Below are 19,718 nucleotides of genomic sequence, written 5' to 3' on the forward strand. Positions count from 1 at the left end.
AAATTTGTCAAACCTCATTTTAAATGGTTTGGAGATGTCCTAGGATCATGTATTTATTCACAACATGCTGGGGTAACTCAGCAGGTCAGGCAGCATCTCAGGAGAGAAGGAATGGGTGACGTTTCGGGTCGAGACCCTTCTTCAGACATGCTCTCTCACTGCTCCCCCTCTGTGCCTGTTGCTCCTAGGATCATGTGATTGCTAATATTTTTTGTTTCCCTTTTAATAGCAATGACTTGCATTTGGAAAATATCTTTAATTCATGAACAAATGTTAAGGTGATTCGTAGAAGGATTAGCAGACAAAACTCTGATAACTTGTCATATATTAACATCAGAACACAAGACCAGAGGCCGGGCCTGATTGTCAGGCTTTAGGGGGGACTGGGAGGCCGGGAGATTGAGGGAGGGAACTCCGAGGACTTAGATCCGAGGCAGCTGAAGGCAGGACTTGGAACTTTAACATTCAGGAATATGAATGTAGGAAGAATTGGAAGAATTCAGAGATCCCAGAGAAATCGGGCTGGGTGGAGGTTTAGTCTTTATTCAGTCACAGAGTCACATGGAATGTAAATAGGCCCTTTGGCCCAACTTGTCCATGCCAACCGAGATACTCATGTAAGCTAATCCTATATGCCCACATTTGCCCATATCCCTCTGAACCATTCCTATCCATGTTCCTGTCCAAGTGCCTTTTGAATGCTGCTGCAGTACCTTAGTTTAGTTTAGTTTAGAGATACAGGCCCTATCGGCCCACCGGGTCCGCACCGACCAGCGATCCCCGCGCATTAACACTATCCTGCACCCACTAGGGACAATTTTATTTTTACATTTACCAAGCCAATTAACCAACATACCTGCACGTCTTTGGAGTGTGGGAGGAAACCGAAGATCTCCGAGAAAACCCACGCAGGTCAGGGGGTGAACGTACAAACTCCGTACCTGCCTCAACTACTTCCTCCGGCAGTTCGTTCCGTACACCCACCACCCTCCGGCTGAAAAAGGTGCCCCTCAGGTTCCTATTAAACTTTCCCGTCTCACCTTAAACCTTTGTCCTCTTGTTTTTGATTCCCCTAACCTGGGTAAAAGACTCTGTGCATTTACGATGTCTATTCCCCTCGTGATTTTATGCACCTCTTTCAGATCACCCCTCAAATCTCTTGCGCTCCAAGGAATAAAGTCCTAGCCTGCCCCACTTCTCCCTGTAGCTCAAGCCCTCGAGTCCTGGCAACATCCTCATAAATCTCCTCTGCATTCCATCCAGCTAGATTACATAAAAGGACATGGGAGTCTGAGAGGCCATGGAGAGGGAGCTGCAGCCTAAATGCTTGCATTTAAGACCTTGGCTCATTTCCTTGCCATTGTAAGTGGTTAAATTTTGTCTAGTGACAGAAACATCACACTGCAACCATGGGCATTGTTGAGGGTCGCACAAATTGTTTCCACGCTCCGTCACCAGTTTACTTTATTTACTTAATTTGTAATTAGATCCCTTTGTTCCTAACATGTCAGAAAAGACATCAAAGGAGAGTGCTGGTATGTTTGCCGACTCTCTGACTCTTGAGACGATGGAAGTAACCGGGCCTGATAAAAGGAGGGTGATCTGTGGAAATAACTGATGTAAACACACGTTTAATTTTGCTTCTGACTAAAATGATTAGACTGTTACAAATAAAATAAACTACTGCTGGGCGCAGTTTAATAATCTGACCCTGTGTGTGCTTTGGCCTACCTTACAATCGGTGGGAAGTTTGAGGCTTTGTTAGCAGGGCTTGTTGAAATGTCAGGGAGGAGTGTAGCGATGTTTCAGCCGTGGCTTTGGAGGGCTGATATGATTGAGGTGCAGATGTAACTGGTCTAACTGATCGAGTTTCTGGCAGAATAAGTCCTGCTTCTGTGTCCCTGAGACCGACCGAGATGTATCTCACCAATAGTTGCAATATGGTTGAGGTAGGACTCAATGGAGCCTTGGTTTCCACGCAGCGGGGATATCACAAGGGTAGGAATGAACGAGAGGCTGAGATCGGAGTTAGGGAGCGACCGGAGAGGCAAGTTTGAAAGCGTGAACGAAATAGAGTTGGCTGCTTTAGAATCTAATTGGGCCACCATAACTGAATAATTGTGGACAGTCAGTGTTAAATCCATGATGGGGATTACACGTCCAACCAAACATTCTGTGCAAACACATGCCGACATAGCCAGGGCAAAGTTATCCATACTAAACCACCATTTAGGTACCATCACAGCTTTATTATTACCAACAGTGGCGCAGCGGTTGAGTTGCTGTCTTACTGCAAATGCAGCGCCGGAGACTCAGGTTTGATCCCGACTACGGGCGCTGTCTGTACGGAGTTTGTACGTTCTCCCCGTGACCTGCGTGGGTTTTGTCCGAGATCTTTGGTTTCCTCTCACACTCCAAAGACGCACAGGTTTGTAGGTTAATTGGCTTGATAAATGTACAAATTGTTCCCAAGTGTGTGTAGGATAGTGTTAATGTGCGGGGATCGCTGGTCGGCGCGGACCTGGTGGGCAAAAGGGCCCGTTTCCGCGCTGTATCTCTAAACTGAACTAAACTAAAAATTAGGCGCTATCACAGCGCTGCTGGTGCTATCACACAGTTGAGAGGCACTATAATAGCATTAGAGGGACTATCACAGCATCACAGTATTATCACAACATTTTTAGGTACTATCACAATGCTTAAGAAATATTTGGGCAGGCACGCGGATCGGACGTTTAGAGGGATATGGGCCAAACACAGGCAGCTGGACGAGTGTAGATGGGACATGTTGGTCGGCGTGGGCACATTGGGCCGAAGGGCCTGTTTCCAGGCTGTATGACTCTACGACTATGATAACAAAGCCATACGTAGCAGTTGAAACATCGATCCTCCCTGCCCAGGGCTGACTAATTCAGGATCACAGTCACACTGACGTGGGGAATGGAAGTCAGGCACACAATCACCACCAGATAATAAACTGCTGGAGTTCAGTCGGTCGAGTGGCATGGAGGTGGGGAGGGGGAGGGGGTGGGTGGGGGAGGCAGATGTAAGCAGGTGGAGAAACAAGCATACTAACACACAAACACACACACACACAAATATATGCACACACACACACACACACAAAGCACGCGTGCACACACACACACAGACACACACACACACAGACCCACACACACACACACACACACAAATATATGCACACACACACACACACAAAGCACGCGTGCCACACACACACACAGACACACACACACACACACACACAGACCCACACACACACAAATATATGCACATACACATACTAACACATAGCCACACACACACACACACACACAGACCCACACACACACACAGACCCACACACACACACGCACACACATACGCACACAGACCCACACACACACACACACACACACACACACACACACAGACCCACGCACACACGCGCAGATACAGATACACATTAGGGTTGCCAACTGTCCCGTATTGCCGGGACATCCTGTATTTTGGGCTAAATTTGTCTGTCCTGTATGGGACCGCCCTTGTCCCATATTAGGCCCGTGGGCCACTGTAGGCCCCAACACTGTAGGCTGGGACAATGCAGGCTAACGGAGCTCGTTAACGTTAACGGAGTTTGGGGAGCGGGGCCGAGTGTGTTCGTCTAACGGAGGTTGCAACCCACCTCCCAGCCCGGGCGGCCGTCATTGGTGGAGCGGGAGCACGTGGCCGCTGGCTGGGTGAGGTCACGGGGGGAGCGGGCGGTGACATCACCTTGTCCCGTATTTGGGAGTGAGATAGTTGGCACCCCTAATACACATACACACGCAGACACACACACACACACGTGCACACACAGACACACACACACACACACCCGTGCACACACAGACACACACGTGCACACACACACACACGTGCACACACAGACACACACTCGCGCACGCACACACACAAACACATACACACACACAGACATACACACACACACAGACATACACACACACATACACACACACACACATACACACACACACAGACATACACACACACAGATGTGCAGATACACATACACACAGACACACACACACACACACCCGTGCACACACAGACACACACACACGTGCACACACAGACACACACACGTGCACACACAGACACACACTCGCGCACGCACACACACAGACACATACACACACACACACACACATACACACACACACAGACATACACACACACATACACACACACACATACACACACACACAGACATACACACACACAGATGTGCAGATACACATACACACACACACACACACACACACAGATTTGCAGATAGATACACATACACACATGCACACACACGCACACACAGACACACGCAGATGCAGATACTCTTAATCGTCTGCCCACACACTCACTGTGGGCTCCTGTTTCTTGTGTTTGCCATTGTTGTTCTAAGGCTGGCGTGACTCACGGTAAATCTTCAGTGATGTTGACAGGCAGTGCCTCGTTGTGCCCGGTGAAGGACTCGAGTGGCAGAGCTGTTTGAACCGAGCTGTGTCTGTGTGATGTTGATTCAGAGGAAGATGTGAGGTCACTGCGTGTTCTTTAATCAGGGCTGACGAGCAGTAACCGCGAGGAGCTATCTGCTCCCCTGGGAGCGCGGATGAAATCGTTGTGATGAAGTCACTGGCCTTGCAGATGGTGAGGGAAAGTGCGGGGAAGAAGGGGAAACTTTCTCCAGAAACCTCAGTGTCGCCAAGCAACTTTTTTGAATCGTGAAGGAAAGCACAAGCATACAGCCTCGGTGGATGGACACAAAAATGCCTGAGCAACTCAGCAGGTCAGGCAGCATCTCTGGAGAAAAGGAATAGGTGACGTTTCAGGTCGAGGCCCTTCTTAGACAGTCTTCAGTCTGATGAAGGGTCTTGACCCGAAACGTCACCTATTCCTTCTCTCCAGAGATGCGGCCTGTCCCGCTGAGTTACTCCAGCATTTTGTGTCTATCTTCAGTTTAAACCAGCATCTGCAGTTCCTTCCTGCACACACTGCCTCCATGCTGGCCTGATACCAAACCATCTCAGAGGGCTTGTGGAGAATTAACTCTGCGGCTCAGACAGGCTGTGAGTCGTGACCCACCATCCTCCGGTTAGCCAAACTCATAACAGATGTTTCTCCGCAGTCTGTGGGATATGTTTTCACGATCCCATAATAGGAAGATAATCATTGCACAACGAGCAGAGAAATTGGTTTTGCCTGTCTGCCTTCTCAGCTGACACGGCAAGCACTGTCCCATAAACCAGTCACTCAGTCAAACCCCTCCACTCAGGGAAACACACAAACAGGCGCTGAAATGGTCCGGCTGCAATAAAACAGTTCACCAAAGTCCCGCGCAAGCTTTGTGTTCTGATGCTGGGAAGTGCGATAGAAAACAGTTTGTGAGAAAGTGTGATGATGTGGTGATCATTTTACGGGTCCCATGCCTCGGACAGCTGAGATCCCAATCCCAAGAGGACAACTTGATGCTTTGAAGTCAACTTTTAATAATTTTAAAAGTGGTCGGGAACTTATCGAATCGTCGTAAAAATCCAACTGGTTCATAAAAGTACTTCAGAGAAGGAAACTTGCTGATCTACCTGATGCTGGGCCAAAGCATTGAGTCAGAGACTTAGATAGGAAAGCCACAGAGGGATGTGGGCCTAATGTGAGTGAGTGGACATCTTGGTGGACATGGGCAAGTTGGGCCAAAGGGCCTGTTTCCATGCTGTATGACTCTATGGCTCTGTGGGACTAGCATAGGTAGGCATTACAGTCGGCATGGACTGTCATTCCTTGGTTGAGATTTGTCAACAATTTAAGTAATGCTTCAATATTAGAAACAAGGTTTGTTTCCAACACCTGTGGTGCCCAGCTCTGGGCTAAATCTTGCCACCATTTTCATGTTGTTCCTGCAAGATTAAGAGTGCGTAATATTTTTCTACGTAAGCCTGTGATGATGTGAAAGTTATAAGAAATGTATTGTTGATAGCCCTTTCTCCACACTGTGTTGTGATATGTTGATATGTAACATTGAGGTCCTTCGTCACTGCAACACTGCTAATCTAAGCGTGACCCTCGGACAGTGCATTGCATTAGAACAGGAAGAAATAGTCATTGCTTCACCTTTGTCAGAGATCCTCACTGGCCTGTACTTTAGGATGGACTTGGCTGTGAAAAGATCTTTTGATGTTACATATTCCCTCAGTCCTTTGATCACTGAATAGCCAGTGGGCTTGTAGGATCCTTTTGGCTTTCTGCGCTTTACGGAAAAGGCTGTGGGTAGTCTGGAAATATGGGACTCATCGCATCAGAAACACTGTGGGTATTTTAGTATTTTACCCCATTCACTCTCCAATTTGCTGTAATTTAAACCTTAAACAAAAGACCGTTAATTACAAAAGAATCTATGAAGTGCAGAGTCAAGAGTCAAGAGTGTTTGATTGTCATCAGTACCAGCAATGGAACAATGACTTACTGACTAGCTTCAGCTTTACAGACCTATTAGCACATTAACACAAAAGCAATGTTTCTCACAGTGCCTCCCTCTACAGAAACCAAGGAGCTTCTGGAAGCCACAACACTGAAACATATGCAACAACATACAATGAAAAGTTTACCACGCACTACAGTACCTAAACGGGTACCATGGGAACATGCCTAATGTTACAGCACAGTGGATGGAGCTCGGGGATATGGCAATTAAAAAATATATTAATACCTTTCTGCCGGGGAAAAGAATGAAAGAGTTTCATTTATATACATCACTTCTGACAAGTTTAGAACAAGTTTAGAACTCCACAAAGCATTTTGCATTCAAGTGAAAACCCCCCAGAAAATGTAGGAAACACTCAGCAGGTCAAGCAGCATCTGGGGAAAGAGAGGTTCTCTGTTTTATTTCAGATTTCCAGCATCTACTGAGTTTTTTTATTTTGATTTGCAACCAATTGCATTCTTCCCTTTAATGCAGTCAGTATTTTAATGTAGGAAACAGCAGTGAATTTGCAGGCCCCAGGCCCCAGGCCCCAGGCCCCAGGCCCCATGAATAATGTTGAAATAACCACCAGATAATCAATGTAGTATGAGGAAGGAAGGATTGGCTTTGCTTCCACACCCTTCTGATCATCCATGGGCCATGGGCTACACACGGCTGATCATCCATGGGTCATGGGCTACACATGCCTGATCACCCATGGACTACATATGCCTGATCACCCATGGAGCACACATGCCTGATCACCCATGGGCCATGGGCTACACGCCTGATCACCCATGGAGCACACACGCCTGATCACCCATGGAGCACACACGCCTGATCACCCATGGACCACACATGCCTGGTCACCCACGGAGCACACATGCCTGATCACCCATGGGCCATGGGCTACACACGCCTGATCATCCATGGAGCACCCACGCCTGATCACCCATGGACCCTGGTTGGGGGAGTCCAGAACCAGGGGACACAGTCTAAGAATAAAGGGGAGGCCATTTAAAACTGAGGTGAGAAAAAAACGTTTTCACCCAGAGAGTTGTGAATTTGTGCCACAGAGGGCAGTGGCCAAATCACTGGATGAATTTAAGAGAGAGTTAGATAGAGCTCAAGGGGCTAGTGAAATCAAGGGATATGGGGAGAAGGCAGGCACGGGTTACTGATTGTAGATGATCAGCCATGATCACAATGAATGGTGGTGCTGGCTGGAAGGGCCAAATGGCTTCCTCCCGCACCTATTTTCTATGTTTCTATGGACCATGGTCCATCGGCCTGACCTGAGATGAAGCACAAACTAAAGCTAAAACCATCAGCAGTGTCTCGGCCACAATACCACCCCACCCCAGCCCTCCTGTAGTTGACCTTTCCCACAGTCTCTGACCGGATCCCATCTGCAAAGAGGTCGTTTTCCCCAAATCTCCCTCTCGAGTTGCAGATTATACTAACATGGCCAACATTTATTGCCTGGTCCTATTTATTGGCCGGTCCCGTTGTTGTTGTCACTTAAACGTAGGAGGGAGAAGCAAGAGAAGGCCATTCGGCCCTTTATGTCTGCTACACCATTCAATAAGATTGCAGTTGATCCTTTATCAGAATTACTGTTGTGGACTCACCCGTATTCCTTGGTTCCCTCAATATCTGCTTGCTATTTGTTCACAGGGCAGTTAAAATCCAGTCACATTGATGTGAAATTAAAGTCACTTGAGTACCAAGGCAGGATCTGAAGAGCGGGGCTATTTTTCCCAGAAATAATTGATGATTCACTTTAGTTTTTACAATAGAGTTAGATGCTCAAAGTGATTTTTGCAATGATTAGTCTGGACCTCCTTGTGTTAGTCCTTGTGTTACTCAGGCCTGTTCATGATGGGATTGCATGAGAGGGGAATGGGCCACCTCATCGGTCGGTCCCTGTCCTCTCTCTGACCCATCCTCTTGCATCCCTTCATCCTCTGCATCAGCCTGGAACCTCACAGTGTGAGAGACACACTTCCTGTAAGCTCACACACGCACAGAAAACATTTGCTTTGAAAATATTTTTCAGAGCCAAAAAATCCAGAAAATCTATTTATAATTAAATTATTTCAAGCTCATTCCCAGTCTGTTAAATCATCAAAAAATATTCAGCTAAGACTTAGGCAAAGCTTTTTCTAATATGTTGAAATTCATTGACCCACCAAAGCAGGCTGCTCGACACTTGCATTAAACAGAGCAAAGCACAGGTGAAACTTAGAACATCACCTGTAAAACATTCCGTCCATCAACTACACCTGATAGATGCAAAGTAAAGCTTCCATTTCACCGCTTGTTCATGCACTGTCCAGAGTAGGGAATGTGGTCTGAAGAAGGGGCTTGACCTGAAACATCACCTATCCATGTTCTCCAGAGTTGCTACCTGACCTGTTGAGTTACTCCAGCACTCTGTGAAACATCACCTATCCATGTTCTCCAGAGATGCTGCCTGACCTGTTGAGTTACTCCAGCACGGTGTGTGTCTTTCCAGGGACTGTATGGTTGGGCACAAGATTAAGCAGCTTCATGCTGACCTTTGTGGCTTTGCCAGCTCCTTGGTAGAGCTTCGAGGTGTTGGTAATGAAGTTACCCAGCTTGTCCTATGTTTCTATGTTTCTATGTTCTGGCCTGAGTACTGAAAGAAACAGAATATATCCAAAGGGACAGAGGATGAAGCAGACAAGGGCTGTTGGCTGCTTCTGTTGTCTGTGATCCTGTCTGACCTACTGCTCCCAGCATCATGAAGTGTCTGAACTCCCTACTTGCATTCTCAAGCTGTGAATTCCTTCCTGCTGTAGGCACCTCACCAATGAACACGCCCTCGATGATCGAAGCACCGCCCAGTGTCGCGTTCAGATGCAAGTCGTCCAACAACTTGAAATTCAGGTCTGTATATTTAACCACCGTGGTGCAATGTTTATAGATTCCTTCCTTGCTCGTAGCGGCTGGATATGTCACTGGACTTGCTTTCACTGCTGGCATTGAACGATTTGGAGCTACTTGAAAGGGTAGTGGTTATACGGAACGAGCTGCCAGAGAAGGTAGTTGAGGCAGGTATTACAACAGCATTTAAAAGACATTTGGACAGGTACATGGATGGGAAAGGTTTAGAAGATACGGACCAAATATGGGCAATTGGCACAATTGGATAGGGCATTTAGGACGGCATGGACAGGTTGGGCAGAAGGGCCTGTCTCAGTATTGTCTCTCTATGACATTTATGTAATGAGATGGAAGTTGTAGAACAGATCCCACACTCACTGCGTCTCCATCACCATGTCCAACTATCACTCACATCCGTGGTTCTGACTTTCTCTCTCAACATAAACAACAGCGGTAGAAGAGTAATGAATATTATGTATCACAAATTCAACAGTTCTTCCAAACAAGCCATTCTGTGCTTCAACGCAGAAAAAGCTTTCAATCAGGTTGAGTGGGGATATTTACTCAGTGCTGGAAGAGTTTGGTCTTGGGGCCTCTTTTATTTCCTGGGTATGTCTTATATATGCTCATCCCACCGCTTCCATACTCACAAACCAGGATAGGTCACCCCCCTTTGCCCTTCAGAGGGGTACGCAACAGGGCTGCCCCCTCTCGCCGCTCCTCTTTGCATTAGCCATTGAGCCGCTGGCAATCGGCATAAGAGGGCATGCACTTATAAAACCGATAATACTGGGTGGGGTGGAACATAAGATTTCGCTTTATGCGGATGATATTGCCATCTTTGTATCTGACCCTGAACATTCTGTCCCTTACCTATTCCAGTTTATTAATTCCTTTGGCGAGGTCTCAGGTTACACTATAAACTGACAGAAGGGTGAACTTATATCGTTAACAACAGAATTAGACCCTGTATTCTTAGCCAACATGCAGTTTAAAACAAATCCGGACAGTATAAAATCTGCGGTAGTGCAAGATATGGTCCAGATGTTCCACACACCACCTCAGTGGATATCTGCGGTAGTGCAAGATATGGTCCAGGTGTTCCACACACCACCTCAGTGGATATCTGTGATAGTGCAAGATATGGTCCAGGTGTTCCACACACCACCTCAGTGGATATCTGCGGTAGTGCAAGATATGGTCCAGGTGTTCCACACATCACCTCAGTGGATATCTGCGGTAGTGCAAGATATGGTCCAGGTGTTCCACACACCACCCCAGTGGATATCTGCAGTAGTGCAAGATACGGTCCAGGTGTTCCACACACCACCTAAGTGGAGATATTTAAGGCAAGAGACAGATGGATTCTTGATTAGTACTAGTGTCTGAGGCTGGAGAATGGGGTTAGGAGGGAGAGATTGATCATCCATGATTGAATGACGGTGTAGGCGGTAGGCAGAATAGCCTAATTCTGCTCCTATCACTTATGAACGATCTTTTGATCTTTCATGTGGCCCACACTCTGACTGACCTGTTGTAATGAAGCAGTCCATTAAATCTAAACTTGAATGAAGTGCAGTGTTGGGCATCTGTACTCAGTCCTATGTCTGGCCATTCAATAATATTCGTTACAATATGTTTTATTGTCATGTTCCAATCTCCTAAATTGGGGACTATTTTGCTTTCCACAGCTGTCGAAGGAGACGGAGCGGCTTCAAGCCATGATGGCACATCTGCACATGAGGCCCTCAGATCCCAAGCCGTTCGCCCAGCCTGTGAGTATCTCGACCTCGTACACATCGTCATAACTTTAAAACACAGAAAGCCGTGCACTTCCACAGTGCCGCTCGTAAACGTGGAACCCAGCAATGTGTTTGAGACAGCAAGGACCTTCTGATCTGCAGTCCCTGTGATATTGTGGGCAACAGCCTGTAAAGTCCATGATGAGCAATAGGATAATGGTGAGGTAACGCATGGGATTGTTCAGGGGGTGCCTCAGCTCGTTGCTAAAAGGACCCTTTGTCCATCTCAGTGAGATAATTGACCCTTTCCTCAACCTCTAGTCTGAAAAACTACACCTCTGGTGCTGGACTAATTGTGTGTTCTGGTTACCAAAGTGTTCTGAAATCACAATCTGACTCAGAAGTAACATTACTACTTATAGAGGCAAGCCAGGATAGGATTGTGCAATGAATCTTCAGGTCTCTCTGACAGCTTTTAGCTTACTCATTGTTCCATAAGTCTGCTTGCCAGTGTGTGGTGGATGAAAGTCAGGGAACAGACTTCACTGTGTGTCATGTATGTAAGTCATGGAACTGATTTCCCCATGTGTCATGTATGTAAGCCATGGAACAGATTTCCCCGTGTGTCATGTATGTAAGTCATGGAACTGATTTCCCCGTGTGTCATGTATGTTAGTCATAGATCTCTGATCCAGCACCAAAAGAAACAACAAGGTAAAGTGAACCATTGAGGGTTTATTGCCAGCACACGTCAGTCTTTATTCTGAAGTAAATGATCCAACAATGTCTAAAGCACACGCTGGGCCCTGGTTCTCTGCTTGAGGAGTGGTCTATTGCTTTCTGTCCTGGGCAGTCGTTGTGGGTGTGAGCAGGTGATGAGACAAGTGAACTTGCCCCTACAGCTCGGAGTGAATGATTTTCATTCTCAGATTGACAAATGAGCAATAAATCCACTGGTGCCTCTAAATCCACGCATGCAGTGTTACCTCCAGACTGAAGAAGATGAAGGGTCCCGACCCATAACATCAACTATCCATGTTTTCCAGACACGATGCCCAACCAGCTGAGTTACTCCAGCACTTTGTATCCTTTTGTGTAAACCAGCATCTGCAGTTCCTCGTCTCTACTGCCTGGTTCAAATCCAGTCAAATTCTTCACCACCTGAGCTCTGATAGTTGATCCGTGTTCCTGTGAGTCACCAGATCTTTGATTCCCTCTTCTCAGATGAATTAGTTCAGCCTCTATTATCCCTCTCCTCCTGTCACTAACCTGCCCTCAAGAGGTTTGTAAGCGTTTGAGCAGAAGGCTGTTAGCTAATCGCTGACCCCTGCTGGCAATGCCCTGCCATGGACATCAGTTGAGTGAAGGGTCAGATATCGCCGTGATCGTGTCAATGCTGAAAGCTTACAACCCAATGGATAGACACAAAATGCTGGAGTAACTCAGCGGACCAGACAACATCTCTGGAGAAAAAGAATAGGTGACGTTTCGAGTCAAGTCTCTTCTTCAGACTAACTCCGCCTAGCAGAGCTGGTCCTCACTCTTAGCAACTTCTTCTTCAACTCCTCTCACTTCCTCCAAATCAAAGGCGTAGCTATGGGCACTCGCATGGGCCCCAGCTATGCCTGCCTTTTGGTCGGGTACGTTGAACAATCCTTGTTCCAGGCGTACACTGTAATTTTTTTATCCTCTCTTACAACCCAATGATATGAATGGTGAAATCTCTCATTTTTGGTTATGTCTAACTACCCCACCCCCACTCCCCAAACCCCCTCCTTTCTCCCCACACAATACCAATCCTTAGCCATCAACATGTCCCTTATGTACTTATACAACATCTTCACACTTTCTTTGAATTAACGCTGGTAATTTTTCCATAACGACCCACCCATTGCTTTCACTTTTAAAATTCACTCCAGCTCCTTCAATGCTCTTCCAGATGCTCTGCTCTCAGTTCATTCTCCTGAATATAACTGTCTGATGGACTTTCCTACCTTCTGCGGGGTGGCCCTTGGTTATGCTGGTGGCCTTGCCGAGGCAGTGTGTAGATGGAATCAATGGAATGTATGAGGGTCTGGGCTGCATCCATAACTCCCTGCAATTTCTTGCGGTCTTGGACGGAGCTGATCCCAAACCAGGCCGTGACGCATCTCAATAAAATGCTTTCCACTTTTTACTGTGAATCTGTAGAGGTTGGTGAGGATTGTTGGGGACAAGCTGAACTTCTGAAGCCTTCTAAGGAAGTGGGGGTGATTTCTTGGCCATTGCTTCAGTGTGCCTGGTCTTTGTGGATGTCCCCCCATGGCTGAGGTCCTGGGGCTCTGTCTTTGTCCCCCCCCCCCCCCCCTCATGAGTGAGGTCCTGGGGCTCTGTCTTTGACCCCCACCACCCCCATGAGTGAGGTCCTGGGGCTCTGCCTTTGACCCCCACCACCCCCATGAGTGAGGTCCTGGGGCTCTATCTTTGTCCCACCATGGATGAGGTTCTGGGGTCTGTGGATGTCCCCCGATGGTTGAGATGCTGGGTGGGGTCTCTGCAGAAGTCCTCCCATGGCTCGTAGTGTCAGGGTTATGCCTTTAGATGTCTCCAGCTCCCAGACCTCAGAATGAGAAGCATTTCCTGACCTCTGGCTGACACCTGGTGGCAAACTAGTGGCACTGCGCTGCCTTTATTTTCCATGCCTCTGCTCTTGTTGACGTATGCCATTGTGAGTAATATTAACATCTGCAGCACATCACAGTTGCCCTGGAGAAGATACTGGCTCTTCTTCAATGGCTGCAATCTGTGTGCTTCAAATGCCACCTCAATGTTGTGAGCATAAAGTTTCAAGGTTCTCAGCTGGTAATGATGAAAGTGTGTACAAGTCAGGGTTGTGGGTGGCATGGAGGGAATCTGTTGGTGTTCCCATGTGCCTACTGCCTTTTACCTTGCGCGAGTTCATGGGTTTGGGAAGTATTGTTGGGGACACCTTTCAAAGCTCCTGCCCATTGAATCTCCCTCTTAGATCCCTGAATCCTCTCATCTCAATATCCTGTTTGATTTCCCAATCAACACTTATGGTGGGTCTGGATCAAATTGCACCCAAACAATGAAGTCATTACTTTTTGATACTCTACTGACTTGTCTATAATACCTGATTCCCATTGGATACGATAGACACCGGGAGAGAGAAGGGTCAGATTGTCCGTAAATTAATTACCACCCCTTTGGAAAGGACACATGAATTGGATTCAGCTGCAAGACCACCAAGGCATTAACAATTCACGTTTGTTCATTAACAATAATCCCTGGAGTTAAATACTAAGGATGGCCAGCACACGTGTCGATGTACCCATGGTAGACACAGAGTGCTGGTGTAACTCAGCAGCACAGGCAGCATGTCTGGAGAAAAAGGATGGGTGACGTTTTGGGTCAGAACCCTTCTTCAGACCTCAGCTGCCACACGAGGGAGCTTGGGGTGGGTGCTCTTTAGCTGTGCAGGTGGTCAGGTGTGTAGGAAGGAACTTCAATCAAAGATAGACACAAAAAGCCGCTGTAACTCAGCGGGTCAGACAGCATCTCTGGAGAAAAGGAATAGGTGACCATCTCAGGTGGTCAGGTGTGATTGGAATATCTTCTAATAATCTTTGCAGAGTTGGTATAACTTGTGGTGCTTTTAATGAAGATAATTCCCCTCCCCCTTTGGGATCTCAGTAGGATGTTCCCAAGTGATATTTCCATTATCTGGAGCTACATCAGAATCAACTTTAGTGATGATAATATGTAGCCTCTGACTGAGGAGAGACTCCACATCATTTATTAAACACTCACGCTCGTGTTTTTTTTGTTCTTTCCCTTGTTCTCATGTTAACCGCCCCATGGACACCTTTCATCATCAGCTGAATCTGGTATCAAATATCACGCTTTCCAAGAGCACGTCAGACATTTTTCCAGAATGTTTACCTCACATGCCAACCTCAGCTGCCACACCAATCACCCCCATGAGGCAAGGCCCCTCCGTCATCAGCTCACCAAGTTTACACAATATGGGAGCCATCAGGAGGAGGCATTCTGATAAGTACTGCATGCCAATATCTTCAGGTAAGAGCCTTTCAAATTCACCTTCTTTCACCAAAACTGGAAATGCTGGGAACACTCATTACATTACGAGGTATCCATGAAAACTGGACCACAGTTACTGTTTCAAGTCAAAGAGCCACAGCCATAGAGTCAATGTCATAGTCTTAGAGTCAATGTCATAGTCATAGAGACATAGAGTCAATGTCATAGAGCCACAGCCATAGAGTCAATGTCATAGTTGTAGAGACATAGTGTCATACAGCCATGGAGCCCTGGAGCCATAGAGCCATAGAGTCATAGAGTCATAGAGACATCGAGCCATAGTGTCATAGAGCAGCCATGGAGCCATAGAGCCATAGTCATACAGCGTGGAAACAGGCCCTTTGGCCCAACCTTCCCGCACCGGCCAACATGTCCCAGCTACACTAGTCCCACATATCCCTCCAAACCGGTCCTATCCAAAGACCTTTTCTCAAACCCAGGTCTGACATCTGCCAGGATCGGTGGCTAATGTGTTGCAGTTCGAGAGGATGCCGATCGTCTCGTTGTGCCTGTTCTGGCTTTTTAAATGAACGATTTAATTATGGCCGTGACCATATTCTCCCGTAAGATCCCATAGCTTACCTCCTTGTAAGCATCAAACGCAACTGAATGTCCACAGAGATTGCCCCAGTGCGGTGTAGATTGGATCACTGGTGTCCAGTTACCATTTGGGAAATAGGTTATGAATCCAAATAAGGGAATGGAGTTAGACACAAAAACCTGGAGTAACTCAGCGGGACAGGCAGTATCTCTGGAGAGAAGGAATGGGTGACGTTTAGGGTCGAGATCCTTCTTCAGAAAGGAATGGAGTTAGCAGCCAACATTGCTAACCTGGAGCTATCCACTGGACCCAGCAGGGGCAATGGAAGCAGCAATATTGGCCGCAGTGATGGTACCTTCTCACACCAAATCATGTACATATTGTACAAAATCATGAGAGGAATAGATCGGGTAGATGCACAGAGCCTCTTGCCCAGAGTAGGGGAATCGAGACCCAGAGGACATAGGTTCAAGGTGAAGGGGAAACGATTTAGTGGGAATCCGAGGGATAACTTTTTCACACAAAGGGTGGTGGGTGTATGGAACAAGCTGCCAGAGAAGGTAGTTGAGGCTGGGATTATCCCATCGAATAAGAAACAGACAGGTACATGGATAGGACAGGTTTTGGATGGATATGGACCAAGCACAGGCAAGTGGGACTAATGTAGCTGGGACATTGTTGGCTGGTGCGGGTAAGTTGGGCCGAAGGGCCTGTTTCTACACTGTATCACTTTATGACTCTATGACTCTATGATCTCCCTCATTTATCAAAGTTAAGCTCGTTGGGTGAAGTATCTGGTAAGTATCAGGAGAAGAGGCCTTGCCTGAGCTGGAGACGAGCCAGGATAGGTCTATCCTGCCTGAGCTGGAGTGAGCTGTAACTAGGCTGAATGATGCACACTATATCTAGGACCAGCACTGTCCTGAAATATTGATGGGCATGCATTAAATTGTGTTTTTGTTAAGATGATGTTGCGTTGGTGTGAAGTGTTATTGAAGCCATCAATCACTCCAGGATCAGAGAGTGATTTGTTGCTGTATGCTGGATTCACCAGAGGGTTGTATTGCTGAACTCCTGCAGTGGTCACCTGCAGATCCATTGAGGCTCATTGAGCGGACGGTGCCATTAACACTTACGCACGCTTTTACAACCAGTGACTGAAGTCAGAGCTCTCCCTGTGTATCCGCTCTGCTATGAAAACCAGGCACAATGAGAAGGGGTGGGTGGGACATTTCCATCGAGAGCTGTCCAGGCATCCCACCAGCTTCACGACTGAAGGGAGGTTAAGGGATTAGCAGCAAAGTCAGCCCGTGTTCAGTGAACCCCACCCTAGGTGTGTCTCCGTCCATGGCTGGGGCCAGCGGTGAATCACCGCGCAAGAGGATCCAGCTGTTGTAAGGTGGATTGATGTTGAATATTTATCATTGACACAACTGTGTGACTTCTGCTGTCTTCCAGAGCTTGCTCAGAATCACGAGTTTTACAAGAACGCTGATGTACGGCCTCCCTTCACGTATGCGTCCCTCATCAGACAGGTAAATCAGCAACGCCCGCACCTCGAGACGAGCCATGGCTTCCAGTCTGAGTGAGTTAGCATTCAGAAATCAGAGGTGCAAAGGGACCTGGGAGGATTCCCAGAAGGATTCCCAGAAGGTTAATTTGCAAGTCAAAACGTTGGTAAGGAATGCAAATGCGATGTTAGCAGTAATTTCGAGAGGACTAGAATATAAAACCAGCGATGTAATGCTGAGGCTTTCTAAGGCACTGGTCAGACTGCATGTGGAGTATTGTGAGCAGTTTGGGGCCCCATGAGGTGGGATGTGCTGGCCCTGGAGAGGGTCCAGAGGAGGTTAACATGTGATGAGCATTTGTCGGCTCTGGAGTTTAGAAGGACGAGGGGAGACCTCATTGGAACTTATCGAATAGTGAAAGGTCTGGATAGAATAAATGTGGAGAAGATGTTTCCACCAGTGGGAGAGTCTAGGACCAAAAGTTACAACCTCAGAATAAAAGGACGTACCTTTAGAAAAGAGATGAGGACGAATTTCTTTAGTCAGAGCGTGGTGAATCTGAGGAATTCATTGCCACAGATGGCTGTGGGGGCCAAGTCCTTGGGTATTTTTAAAGAAGAGATTGACAGGTTCTTGATTAGTAACAGTGGCAAAGATGAAGGGGAGTAGGCAGGGTTGAGAGGGAAAGATAGATCAGCCATGATCGAATGGCAGGGCAGATCTGATGGGCTAATTCTGCTCCTATGACTTATGGACATGATTTGCTGCCCCAGCAACAAATGTGGGTTATCCCTCTCCCAGTGGCTGAGCATTTCAATCCCCCTCCCACTCCCAGCCTGACCTTTCTGTCATGGGCCTCCTCCATTGTCATAGTGAGGCCCACCGGAAATTGGAGGAACAACATCTCATATTTCGCTTGGGCAGCTTACATCCCAGCGGTATGAACATCGACTTCTCTAACTTCACATAGCTCCTCTGTCCCTCTCTTGCCCTACCCCTTCCCAGTTCTCCCACTGTCTTCCTGTCTCCAACTACATCCTTTCTTTGTCCCACCCCCTCCCATGACATCAGTCTGAAGAAGGGTCTCGACCTGAAACGTCACCCATTCCTTCTCTCCTGAGATGCTGCCTGACCCGCTGAGTTACTCCAGCATTTTGTGATACCCTGGGTTATCCCTCTCGGTTCTTCCTTTTCGTATTTGATCCCAGCCGTCTAATCCTGAACTACCGCGTCCAGTCCCGCTACATTCTGACAGTACCCTTATCCTGCCTTGATCCGAACCATCCCTGTCCCTATGACTGCCTCAATTGACCCCGGTCTGTGTGACCCATGCTGATCTGAGCTGCCCTGTCCTGTCCCGTCCTACTGACTATCCTCTTCCACCCCCTCTCCTCCCATCCCATCCCATCCCATCCCACCCCCTCCCATCCCATCCCATCCCATCCCATCCCACCCCCTCCCATCCCATCCCATCCCACCCTCCCTCCTGCAATCCCTTGGGTTAACTCAGGCCATTCCTCCCCCTAGGCCATCTTGGAAGCTCCAGACCGACAGTTAACGCTCAACGAAATTTATAACTGGTTTACACGAATGTTTGCGTACTTCCGCAGAAACACAGCCACGTGGAAGGTGAGTGTCACGCGTGTGCATGTTTGAATGTAAACTGCAGTCCCTATTGCGTAAAGAATATTCGGGCTCCAGAAATACTGTGGTTTGATTCAAAGCTCCTGTGTAGGATGGTGAGTAAGTAATCATATCATGGGGCAAACTTCCCTGTAGGATCGTTGGAACCAGTTGATGTTCATTCATTCAATACAAATTAAGGAAGGAACATTTTGGGATGCAGTATAAGAATAAGAACTCATCACTACCTCTGCATATCCCAAGTGCTTCTGGAGTGTAACCAGTGTTGTAGTGTAGACATCACACCAATGTTATTGTGAACAATATGCTCCTGTAGCCAAAAAACTGTTCAAAAATAGATATTGGATTGGGCATTAGTAACAACATCCCTGGTTTGTTACATTTAACAGCTGCCTGCCAGGGCAGATGTGGCCTGTTTAACATCTGCACAGTGCAGCACGACCTCGTGCAGATGTGTCAGCCTAGATGCTGTGCTCTAGATTTCGAGGCAGTGTTTGAACCTATGGTTGTTCCTCCTGAGTGGACAGTAATGCAATTGCTCAATCAAGGGACTCAAAGCAGAGCACGGCATTTCTCAGCTGGGATGAAGGGATATCATTCACAAACCTTACGCGCTGCCCCAGGTTTGTTCGTCATTGTCCTGTTCTTCTGAGTAACTGGCATGGTGAAGGTAAAGGTGTGAACATGGTGGAAACTGCCAGGAATGCTTGGCTTGGTGGGGAATGTGCATCGAATGCTGGGATGCAATAAAGAGC

General features: G+C 47.4%; 1 protein-coding gene across 1 annotated transcript in view; it reads left to right on the top strand.

Moving 5' to 3' along the window:
- The window catches only part of foxp4 (forkhead box P4), a 319,253-nt gene that overhangs the window by 273,459 nt on the left and 26,076 nt on the right, over positions 1-19,718 (top strand). Inside the window, 5 exon segments of the mRNA XM_078420290.1 lie at positions 9,340-9,427; positions 11,116-11,199; positions 15,045-15,246; positions 17,267-17,343; positions 18,847-18,948. Coding sequence (XP_078276416.1) covers positions 9,340-9,427; positions 11,116-11,199; positions 15,045-15,246; positions 17,267-17,343; positions 18,847-18,948 — 553 coding nt within the window.

Source organism: Rhinoraja longicauda, chromosome 24, assembly GCF_053455715.1.
Source record: "Rhinoraja longicauda isolate Sanriku21f chromosome 24, sRhiLon1.1, whole genome shotgun sequence".
Lineage (NCBI taxonomy): Eukaryota > Metazoa > Chordata > Chondrichthyes > Rajiformes > Arhynchobatidae > Rhinoraja > Rhinoraja longicauda.